General features: G+C 44.0%; 1 protein-coding gene across 1 annotated transcript in view; it reads right to left on the bottom strand.

Annotated features, from left to right (window-relative positions):
• Positions 1–1014: 1014 nt before the first annotated feature.
• The window catches only part of LOC126480728 (uncharacterized protein CG1161), a 38384-nt gene continuing 26828 nt past the window's right edge, over positions 1015–12570 (bottom strand). The window contains exons 3-5 of the mRNA XM_050103997.1: positions 1870–1984; positions 1666–1791; positions 1015–1474 (exon numbers count right to left, since the gene is read on the bottom strand). Of these exons, the coding sequence (XP_049959954.1) occupies positions 1319–1474; positions 1666–1791; positions 1870–1984 (397 nt within the window). The 3' untranslated portion in view covers positions 1015–1318. The remainder of the gene's footprint in view (positions 1475–1665; positions 1792–1869; positions 1985–12570) is intronic.

Below are 12570 nucleotides of genomic sequence, written 5' to 3'. Positions count from 1 at the left end.
TTGCATCCAGGTACATTCAGGTGCGGCTGAAAACGTATGGGAAAAGGTTTTCAGTTGAGAATATAGGTCACAATACAAGACAAAAACTCAGTAAGATTATTTTATTCAGTAATGTGTAGTGTTGTGCCCGTAACATTGCAGCAGTGGTTAAAAATGTATGGAAATGCCAAAAATAAATTTCATATTTAGTGTTTCAATGTGTGTTCTTATTTCAATACCCTTGCTCATGCTTAATGTTTACAGTATTCATCATTTTACAAACAATAATTAGCATATTGTTGTGGATATCCAAATTCACATTTAAATAAACCCCCATTACTTTTTTTGCCAAAGATGATGTCACCACTGATAAGTGCATTACATTTGTGAATAAAACTGTTCCTTACGCCTAGGAAAAATATTGCTTCTCTTTTAGGTACTTCATATTTGCGATATTACAGGAGACTTTAGTGTTCATGAGCGTAAAACAAAATTGGGAGTTCGTTGCTTTAATGTTAAACTAGTTAGTTTTATTATCGTCAAGCATGTAGATACTTTCAAACGAGTGCCGCCTTTAACTGAAATATCGCATACAGTTTCTTGCCTAACTGCAATATGGCGACAGTAACAGACGATGGCACGCTGTGACAGCCGAAGTTCGCCATCCAGTTAGTATAGGTATTACTGGGTGGAACATAAATATTTGAGTAAAGAACACCACTCATTCAACAGCAGTGGCATTGAGCCATCGAGGGGGAGGGGGTGCACCCAGCCAAAACAGTCAAGAAGCTACCAAAGTTTTCATGCTCTTGTGTGCCTTCCAGTGACTAAATGCCACTGCTATCTGATGAGTGCTTTCTTTTAATATTCACATATAACCTGATGACAAGTTAGAACTGCATGTCATGCCTCAAAAAGTTAGAAGGCTGTGTGACTAGCATCTTTTACCTTCAAATGAGGGTGTGATCTATTTCAGAAAATTAAGTGTGTTGTTGCAAGATGAGCAACACTTTACTTTTTTGACAACATAATATGTAACAATTACAAACATTTTATTTATCTTCCAAAATTTATTAACACATTTTATATAATTTGTTCTTAGAAAGTAGAAGTAACAGGTCTATTTCCTCACAAATTTGAGAAAACAGTTGTGCACTTCGTTATTAAGATCTGATGTATTTACATGTAATGAAGAATTAAAAACAACATGGACAGACAGGACACATTGCAACAGAATGTTGTAAACAAAAAGGAACACCTAAGCATATTTACATTTACTTGGATGTGCAGAATACCATGGGAATAAAATAGTTACAAAAATGTTTTGCATGAAAGGTTGTTAATTAAGCATAGTATGTCTGTCGTATATGTTCCTCCGCTGTTCCCTAACTTGTCTTTTCCACTTATCTTGCTGATGGCCAACACGATTCAGGACATTTCCTCTTACTCCCATAGCATGTGAGGTGGTTCCATCAACACTAGTGCTGGGCTCATCCTATACAAAGGAATTAACATGTACATTCAGACAAACAAACACTGTTGGGGAACTGTAAAGATTCTACCACGTAATATATAAAAGGATTGAAAAAATATTCACAAACACAGCTACATTTTTCTGTCTTTTATGCAAGTCTGTAGTATTCTTAAGGTAAGCAACTTTCAGTATACGAATTCATGGTACTGTACCTCTTCATTATTGTGTTCTTGATAGCTGCCTTTTACACGTTTGTTCAAGAGTGGATCCAAGCAAATCAAAAACAGCATGTAGATGACAAGGAGGGAAATTATCCAAATAACTATTATGACTACATACTGCAACAAACAGATACTTTAGTATATTCAGCTGCTCCTCATCTATAATCTACCTACCTTAATAAACCCAGTTCATACCTTAATTATTGATGTATTTCGACTTTCATATTTACATTCACACCTGGGACAAAATTCCTGCTCCTTGCCCTTAATCTCATCTCCTACTTGGGGAAGGATCACATTGTCGCAATTGCTGTAACAGATTCATATAAGCAGACAACTTAGCAGCAAAGCACGTAATCACATCATCTCAACCTTATGATTACAGAATTTCATGCTTGTTAATTCAGTAATGGAAAGGTAGGTAGGGGTGTGTGTGTGTGTGTGTGTGTGTGTGTGTTTTGGAGGGGGGGGGGGCTGCTGCTCAATGCCTAATGCCACATACTGAGTGCTCAGCTTCACCACTTCTACAGTTTATTGCATTATAAGCATAGTTAATTGCATTATAAGCAGTTGAACAATGAGTAGATTTACAATGAACACACTTCCATTACAGAAAGAGCATTATTATGTTTGGACACAGTCCATTACTGCAATATCGTGCAACCTGCCAACTGCCTCATGGAAGCTATTTTCTTGGTACTATGCACAACACTCAGCATTCATAGATCTAACATTAAACATGATGAGTTGGTATTAGATTGCCTATGCTGTTTACAAAAGTGCCAAATTATTGATATGTGGGTTTTGGAGGTTTTACAATGAACTATGTTAACTGTCATTTCAGCCAAGCTTCTGAATATTTGAGTTACATTTCATCAATGGCAATGATACTATTGAAGAACTGCTCATCTTCCCCGGAACATTATTTCATACGTAAATGGCATATGTTCACTGTAATTTCTACATGTGGAATTTATTACATCCTTTCATCGTAGTCTTATTTCATCAAGCCTTAAAGACTTATGTGCATCACTTCATGAAATACCAGCACATCCAGCAACATCAACCATCTGCACCTGTTCTGATCAAAAATTGGCAAGAGGTACAAGGGCAATACCAGTAAGGCAAAAGGTAATCAAGGGTGCTACGGTTAACACTTCCTGGTATCTGAGGCTGGAATGTCTGTACTGCTTTAAAATAGCTTAGTGTGTGAAAGTAAGTCTTTCTAAGCTCTTAAGCATATACTTTTCCTAATCACAGCTTTCTACACACCAGTAACACTTTATTTATAATCTATTTTGAAATACACTTATTATATGCCAACTTATTATGTTGTTTAAGACTTCAGGAATCAGAATCATCTTTAAATTTGTATTCTCATATTCTTGTGTTCTGGTGTTCTTTTCAGGTACTTTCATTGGTGTCAACTTATCTTGGATGCCAACAAATTTATTCCACAACTGTACAATATGATTAAAATAACTAAGAATGAAACAAAATATTTAACTGGTGAGATTATGTTTAAGTCTCCATTTATTAGATGTTTTTATGAAGGAACTCTTGCTTTAATAATTATACTTTAAACATAAATGAAGTCAGACTCTTTGTGAGGTGCACAATGACACATCCAGTACAGGCTACATTACCTACTTAGTGTGTCCCCGATGCTTTTTATAATTTCACCCCTCTCAGTGAATACGCCCATACTCCAATTATTACTCCTGATCCACCTCATATAGACCAAGTTCCATGCTCCTGTCTGGGACACCTTATGGTAAAATTATATCCTGTTGCAGTGGCAACCCTTTCTCCTGGAGGAAGCATGGAAACAGATGGAAGTCTAACAAACTTCCCATCATAATGGCTATGAAGGCTGTCTTACATCAGCATCACTATCTAAACTACAAAGGAAGATCTGGTGTCATCTAAACAAGATACAAACAGACCATGTCAGAACTGGGACTAGCCACATAGATGGGACATCAGTAGCCCTGAATGTGATTGTGGAGCAGCAGAGCCCACCGTAGGACATGCTGTTCAGTAGTGCTCCAAAAGAACATACTCTGAAATGGAGTAATGTCCTGGAAGCTGTTAATTGAAGCATTTAATTAGATATCAAATACTGATGAACGTGCAATGATGTGTCAAATCTGTTTTTCATAGAATTTGTGATTTGGAACTGTTTCTGTCTGTAATTTTTTCTTTCTATTTGTAATTTGGACCTTTTCGATCACAGTTTGCCATACTGCAAATAAATAACAATTTTCACTTCCCTCTACAATTGTATTACGTAAATTAAAAGGCTGCACTGTCATTATTTTGCTTCCTGGGATTTCTGTAACACACCCACTAGTGTTCTATAATGCTGCAGATATTCCTTCCTATAGGTCATTCTGTACATCACTTATAAACAATTTCACCTCATTTCAGATTGTGGTGCCTGCCATTCATGTGATGGCTGCTCTCTGCAAGGCAATCATAAATCTTTCCATCAATAAATCCTCTAACGAAGCAAGGCAATCGCAAAACTTCCTACTTATCTAGTCCCACAACTTCCTGCAGCTACTTTTACTGTGGGCAGATATGAAGACATCCGATGCTGTAGGTGAAGCCTTCTGTTCCATTAGCTATAACGCCCCCACCCACTTTGTGTATTGTGTTGCCTTGCACAATGTTGAATTCAGTTCATGTTTCCTGTGCAAGGAAATTTAAAGTAGACAGTAACCAAAGTAAACTGTCTGGGGTAGTTTACACACACAGGTGGAATCTAACTAACTGTGGGTTGGAAGAGAACCACAAATTGGAAGACTTAAGAGACTTTAGAAGCCAGTAATAGTTCCCATCATCAATGGCACACACTGTTTCTGCTCAACAGCCCAAAAACAGTAATCCCAGAAGATTTATAAGGGAGGAGGCTTAACAAGAAGGGCTGCATGCACCAAAAGTTAGCCAATTAGTCAATAATCTGATGTCACTAATTGCTCATATGCCAAGTCTTCTATTACATCACCACCAGCAGACTTGCTACCATGATTGGTGAACAAACATGACATCTTGATGCAGAGTGACAAGCATCCCTCGATCGACACCATTTGCAGCTTCAGTCCCAAAGGCTACAAGCCAACGAAGAGTATCTACCTTCTCCCTCTTCGCAAGGGCCAGTGCCTTTGACACACGTTTATAAGGTGTACTTTAAAAAGTATACATTGATCTGTATTCAGTGTCCCATAAGAAATAATTAAAGGCAATTATTCAATTGCTTTGTTGAAATTAAGATACAATTTTGTTTTAATGTATGCAGTTCTCAATTAGTCATTTCTTTCAGGTAATTGTTTCCAACTCAGTAACAATGATCATTGCTTGTTTATTTTCAGCAATATGACGATCACTAAAAACTTATGATAGCACAGGAAGGTCACTATATAAATGGTGGCTGATGTAGGGCTAATGTAAGTAGCCTCTATATAGTCTGTCCTCTATTGGGTTGCTATTTAATTCTGCTCCCATTGTATCCTTACAGCCCTTTACAGCTGATTTCAAAAGCTTATGTCTATCTTTGCAGCGATACGATTTAATTAGGAGAGCAATATTTAATTTGATATGCACTTTACTTTTCCTTTAAATCTTCTCAAAATAGGTTTTAACCAGAACCGATCTTCCTGACATACCTACATCTTGTATATTATTATGGACATTGAGCAACCACTTACCTGAATTTCGTATGTTTTGCTCCTAACCCCCCCCCCCCCCCCCCCCCCGAAAGAATATTTCCAACTGAGATTTTCACTCTGCAGCAGAGTGTGCACTGATATGAAACTTCCTGGCAGATTAAAACTGTGTGCCGGACCAAGACTCGAACTCGGGACCTTTGCCTTTCGCGGGCAACTGCTCTACCAACTTTCCTGCAAAAGGTAAAGGCCCCAAGTTCGAGTCTCGGTCCGGCACACAGTTTTAATCTGCCAGGAAGTTTCGTATCAGCGCACACTCCACTGCAGAGTGAAAATCTCATTCTGGAAACATTCCCCAAGCTGTGGCTAAGCCATGTCTCTGCAATATCCTTTCTTCCAGGAGTGCTAGTTCTGCAAGGTTTGCAGGAGAGCTTCTGTGAAGTTTGGAAAGTAGGGGACGAGGTACTGGTGGAAGTAAAGCTGTGAGGACGGGGTGCGAGCCGTGCTTCAGTAGCTCAGATGGTAGAGCACTTGCCCGCGAAAGGCAAAGGTCCCGAGTTCAAGTCTCGGTCCAGCACGCAGTTTTAATTGGTTGGTTGGTTGGTTTTGGGGGTTGGTGGGGGCTTAACATCGAGGTCATCAGTCCCCAGTTAAAAACAGACATACTTGTAAAAGGCCTATACAGTAAAAGCGTAATCTCTGCACCCAGAGGGAGGGAACACCAAGGGGTACAGAGCTAAAATGAACGCCACAGTAACACAAAATAGAGGAACTTAAAAGGAGCAGAGCAAATGGTTGACTAGAGCAAAACAGACTACAGTGGTTGATGGATCAGGTAAGAGGTCAACCACTCAACTACAAACAAAGAACCTCCAGCTGGAAAGCGTTGATAGAGGTACCAACATAACTTGTTACCATAAAAGAGACTATTTTGGTATCCACGTCACAATTAAGAATCACTGGAGTGGGTATAGCCTGAGAAATCATGCAAGAGCGCCCACACTAGAGCGAGTGATAAAACCCAGCTGCACGGATAAAATGTAAAACTGAGTCAGCTATAGAGTCATCGTCACCGAGAATTAAAGGAAGTGCAGCTGGTAAATTAAAGGACTGCCGCAAGGGGGCTAAAAGGGGCAGTCCATCAGAAGATGGACCACTGTCAGCCCTGCATTACAGTGAAACTCGGGCAGGTTCTCACGACGAAGGAGATAGCTGTGGGTCAACCGAGTATGTCCAATTCGGAGACGGCAGAGGACAACTGAGCCCCTACGCGTGCCCCTCAAGGATGAGTTCCATACGGCCGTGGACGACTTGACCATGCGGAGCTTATTTGCGTGTTCAAGACAGACCATTCAGAGCTCCAGGCATCGCAGACCTTGCGATGTAGGGCTGACCAGAGGTCTCTTTACACGAGACCAAGCTCCAGGGGTGGCGAAGTGGTGGCCTGCTTGGCCAACCGATCAACATGTTCGTTTCCTGGAATGCCGATGTGGCCCGGGGTCCAGACAAAAGTCGTTGAACGACCACACTCGGCGAGAGCAGAAACAGCATCCTGAATACCGCGCATGAAAGGGTCCCGATAGAAACACTGGTCGAGTGCTTGCAATCCACTCAGGGAGTCATTGCATATGACAAATGACTTCCCAGGGCAGGAGGAAAGGTGAGCACGTGCACGATAAACAGCAACCAGCTCCACAGTGAAAACACTGCTCCATGTAGTTGCCGTGAATGAAAGCAAACCCAGTGCATCCATTGACCACAGAACCATCGGTGTACACTACATCTGCATCTGCATCGCGAAACGAGGCAAGAAGAGCCAGGAATTGTTGACGAAGACTGGCAGGTGGAACGGAGGACTTGGAGTTGCAGGATAAATCCAAGCAAAGCCGCAAGCAAGGGAGGGACCAAGGAGGGGTAGAAGAAGAGGGCTGGAAGGATGGAGGTAGGGGAAAGGACTCTAGTGACAAGAGAAGGGAATGAACGCGAACCGCGATCGAGAGACCCGACCTAGGCCACCGTCGTGGGGAGGGGAGTGCAGAAGATGGAAAAAGGAGCCTGCGGTTTGGGGGGTCAGGTGAGGCATGGACGCGGGCGATTTACGACGCAAGCACCTGTTGTTGGCGGAATCGTAGGGCAGGGATTCCAGCTTCTACAAGAAGGCTAGTCACCGGACTAGTACGGAAGGCACCTGTCGCCAGTCTGACACCACAATGGAGAATCGAGTCTAGTATCTGCAATGTTGAAGGTGCTGCCGAGTCGTACACCATGCTCCCGTAGTCGAGACGGGACTGGACTAAGGCCTTATAGAGCTCTAGGAGGGTTGTTCGTGCAGCCCCCCAAACGGTGTGGCTGAGGCAGTGAAGGATGTTGAGGTGCCGCCAGCACCATAGTTTAAGCTCTCGAAGATGAGGTGTCCAATTGAGCTGAGCATCAAACAGCATGCCAAGGAAGTGATGCTTCTCCTCAATACGAAGGAGATCATTGGCAAGGTAGAGCTCTGGACGGAAGTGGACCATTCGAAGACAACAGAAATGCATCACTCGGGTCTTAGAGGCTGAGAACTGAAAACCATGGTTGGATGCCCAAAAATGTGCCTTACGGATAGCTCCCTGCAGCCACTGTTCAGCGACACTGATGCTTGGGGAACTGTAATAAAGACAAAAGTCATCGGCATATAGAGAGGAACAGACCAATGAGCCCACCGCAGCCGCAAGACCATTAATCGCCACCAAAAAGAGGGGAACACTGAGAACCGAGCCCTGCGGGACACCATTCTCCTGCGTATGAGCAGAGCTGAAATATGTGCCAACTCTAACCCAAAAGGAGCGATTGGAGAGAAAATTCCGTAGAAAAATCTGAAGTGGACCCCATAAGCCCCATTCGTGCAGCGTAGCAAGGATATGATGGCGCCAGGTGGTATCTTACACCTTCCGAAGATCAAAGAAAACAGCAACTAGATGTTCTCACCGAGTAAAAGCTGTACGAACAGCTGACTCTAGTGAGACTAAATTGATGATCGCTGAGTGGCCCTGACGGAAGCCCCCTGTTTCTGGGCTAGGAGGCCCCGAGCTTCAAGGATCCACATGAGCCGCCGACTCACCATCTGTTCCAGGAGTTTGCACATAACGTTGTTAAGGCTGATAGGGCGATAGCTATCAACCACCGGTGGATCTGCACCAGGTTTCAGCACTGGAATGGTAATGCTATCCTGCCAAAGAGTTGGAAAAATGCCCTCCGTCCAGACGCAGTTAAACAGGGCGAGTAATTCACCCTGACAGTGCGCCAAACGATGGCGAAGAAACTGGTTGTCAATTCGGTTTGGACCTGGAGAGGTATCAGGACAAGCCGTAAGGGCACTTTAGAACTCCCATTCACTATTGTTCCAACAGTGCGTGCGAAACGACAACTGCATATGCTCAGCCTGCTCTTTAATGGCACGGAATTCTGCGCTGTAGCCTGCTGTCGCGGAGATACGATTAAAGTACTCTGCCAGATGTTCGGCGATGGCGATTGGGTCAGTACAAAGTGTACCCCGAAGAGAAAGGCAAGGGACAGACGCATGAGGGCAAAAGCCAAAAATGCGCCGAACCCACGACCACACCTGAGATGGGGAAGTGCGGGAACCTATGGTGGCAACATATGATTCCCAGCAGTCCTGTTTGCTCCCCTGGATTAACTGCAGCCGTTTAAAGGCAACCAGATTCTCTAGGGAAGGATGATGCTGGTGTTGTTGCAGGGCTCGCCGGTGGTCGCGGATAGCTTCTGTAATCCCTGGTGTCCGCCAAGGGTACTGCAAGAGCAGGGGACAGTTGCCTCAGCAGCAGAAACAATGGCCATATTGACCTCGTCCACCGCCAAATCGATGTCACCAGGAAGCGGAGCGATGGCCATAGTAGCTGAGGTGTAGGCTGCCCAATCAGCTCCCCGAAGAGACCATCGTGGCAGCTGGTCAGGGGGTTGGGATTGAAGAAGAGAAATCAGGATAGGAAAGTGGTCGCTACCACAGAGGTCGTCGTGGACCCTCCAACTGACGTATAGAAGAAGACCTGGGCTACTAAGAGAGAGGTCAATGGCCGAAGATGTGCCAAGAGTTAAGCCAAAATATGTGGGAGCACCAGTGTTAAGGAGGCAAATGTCCTGCTGAGCCAAGAGAGCCTCAACGTTCCAACCGTGGCCCGAGTTCTGGGCCCCACCCCATAAAGGGTGGTGGGCATTAAAGTCCCTCAAAAGGAGGAATGGCGGGGGGAGCTGGGCGAACAAGGCAGCTAGGTCGGCAAGAGGGACAACCTTATCTGGGGGAAAGTAGAGGGAACAGATGGTCACGCCTTAGAAGTGCTCGCCGCCACCGATTGCGAAGTAGCCTGATCAACTTCCATAGGGGATGCGGGTCAAGTAACATCCAGCTCCTGAGGGGACGCTAGATGCTCCACATCATCTTCAGGTGCAGTGGTGAACTTTTCTATCTCTATGTCCTTCTCCTTTTGATTTTTCTTCTTTTTGGTAGGGTCCCATTTGTCCTTTGGTTTATCAGGCTGGGTGGGCTTTTCCAACCCAATCTCATGGACTGAGGAAGACCTGGAAGCCCTATGGCCCTAAGGTGGTGGCTTTTTCAGACACTGGCTGACATCTGGAGGGGCAGTAACCGTGGAAGGGAGGGCACCAAGTGATCCCTTCCACACGAGGGGAGCCAGAGGAGGCGGGCACTTCTCCGGCTCAGAGGTGGGGACTGAAGTCTCCAAAGTAGGAGGGGTTGTTACTCCTGATGTTGATAACAGGGGAGCAACGGAAGAGGGTGTTCCCCAACTACCTGGGGGGCAGGGATAGACGGCCGGGCTGGAGGGCTCACAAAAAGTGGCTGAAATTGGGGGCTCGTCACCAGGGATGGCGACATCGAAGCTGCTGCAGCAAACGTCGATGAAATGCACACAGAGTGAAGTCAGTCGTACTTCCGCTTAGCCTCTGTGTAAGTGAGCCTGTCCAAGGTCTTATACTCCATAATCCTCCGTTCTTTTTGATAAACCGCGCAGTCTGACGAGCAAGGTGAATGTTTCTGTCTGCAGTTGACACAAACGGGGGGGGGGGGGGGGGGGGGGTGGCGAACACGGGACGTTGGGGTGGGAGGCACGTCCACAATCCCAACAGGTAGGGCTGGCGCCACATCTCGATGACATATGCCCAAACCTCCAGCACTTAAAGCAGCGCATGGGAGGAGGGACATAAGGCTTAACATCACATCAATATATCATCCCTTGAAAGCCAAGATGAAGGCGCCGGTGGCGACCCTACTATCTTTAGGTCCCCTGAAGACACATCGTACAAAGTGGACACTGCAGCGTTCCAGATTTCCATGGAGCTCGTCTTCAGACTGCAACAACAGGTCACGATGAAAAGTAAGTCCCTGAACCATATTGAGGCTCTTATTAGGCATAATGGAGACTGCAACATCACCGAGCTTGTCACAAGCAAGCAATGCCCGTGACTGCTGGGGATGCTGTCTGTATGAGGACTGCTCCAGACCTCATTTTAGACATGCCCTCAACTTCTCCAAACTCGTCCTCTAAATTTTCCACAAAAAACTGAGGCTTTGTGGTCAGAAATTAGTCTCCATCTGTTCGGCTGCAAACCAGAAATCGAGGAGAATATGTTTCACCAGGTAATTTAGACCACCATTCCTCCCCTGGTGGGGACAGGGAAGTGAACGGCTGGGGGTCATACTGTAAAGCATTGAAGTTTCCTGTCTTAGAGACTCGTGCTTGCGACAGAGCCCCACTTGCCTTGCGACAGAGCCCCACTTGCCTGGGTAAGCCTAATACAACTGGGAGGGCGGCAGAAGCCATGCGTCTCCTCAGCGCGCAGCACACCTTGAGATTGAGGTTTTTTTTATAAAGGTTATACCCAGGCAGTTAAGCCAAGATCCCCGGGCTCTGTACCGTACAACGTTCCACCGTCATGCCTTACGGTGGTCGTTTAAGCACGCTCAAAGCTTACGCTATTGAGAACTGGTGGCGCTTCCCAGTCCCCAGCTCAAGGAGCCCCGGGTCGCCAAGCCCGTACTCAGCAACTAAATGCTGAGCCCCCTGAGGGGCAGTTTTAATCTGCCAGGAAGTTTCAATATTTCCAACTACTGCACAAGATATAGTAAAACTGCTGTACTTACATTAGTGTCCCTTTGTACTAACATCACTGGTGATTAACATTTAATGAGTCCAAGATGGCAGAGGTGCTTATCTAATGTAATAGACGTCTCATTTTCATTTCCAATGTGATTAATTTTTTTCCATAAATAGTGGCCAAATATGTTACTAAATTGACTCCTCATTTCAGCTGATTCTCAGTTTCACATTCCAGAGATCATCATGATGATCTCTGGAGCCATTTTAATTCCGCCATTTTAATTCCACATGATAAATTATTATTATTATTATTATTCACGTTTGGGCCCTACTGGACCACGCGAAGTACAATCACGGGGCATTCAGTTATTTTCTTTTAGACTTTCTCTCTGCCCAAATTGTTTTCATTCTCTCGGAATGAGCTCTTTTCCTTTCATCAGACCATGTGGTTCCAGTTTTCTTTGGTTTTTCAGCTTGACCAACTACCCAGTCATGAATTTTTTGCCTAAATAATTTTCTGTCTTGAATTTCATCTTGTTTTATATCTACCTCTTTCATGTCCTCTTTTATAGCAGCAATCCATTTTATTGTCTCAAATTTAGCTTTACTTCGATTTTCGTAGAATTCCACTACTTGTTTAGTTAGTCTGGTAGCATCCATTCTTTTAATATGCCCATAAAATTTTAATCTGCGTTTTTTCATATCCGAATATATGCTGGTGTATTGTTGAATTTCACTATTTGCTCTTAGCCTGTATGTTCCTTCTTCAGTATATTTTGGACCTAGAATTTTTCTGATTACTTTTCTTTCTCTTTTTTGGATTTCTTGAATGTCCTTTTTTCTGTTTAAAATTAGCGTTTCAGCCCCATAAAGGCACTCTGGTTTTGTGACCGTGTTTTAATGTCTCAATTTAGAGTACCTCGAGAGACATTTTTTGTTGTAGATGTCTTTTGTAAGTCTAAAAGCTGTCTCCATCTTTTGACAACGAATTTCATTTCCAATTTTTTCTAGACCAGTCTCTGAGATTGTTTCACCTAAATATTTGAATTGCGAAACTCTTTTGATTTTTCCATACTTAGTTTCCAAAAGTTTGGGTGCCAGTTTGTTGTTAGTTA

The sequence above is a fragment of the Schistocerca serialis genome, chromosome 5, assembly GCF_023864345.2.
Source record: "Schistocerca serialis cubense isolate TAMUIC-IGC-003099 chromosome 5, iqSchSeri2.2, whole genome shotgun sequence".
Taxonomy (NCBI): Eukaryota; Metazoa; Arthropoda; class Insecta; order Orthoptera; family Acrididae; genus Schistocerca; species Schistocerca serialis.
Note: the sequence above shows the minus strand (reverse complement) of the source record. Positions and strands in the feature narration are given on the sequence as shown.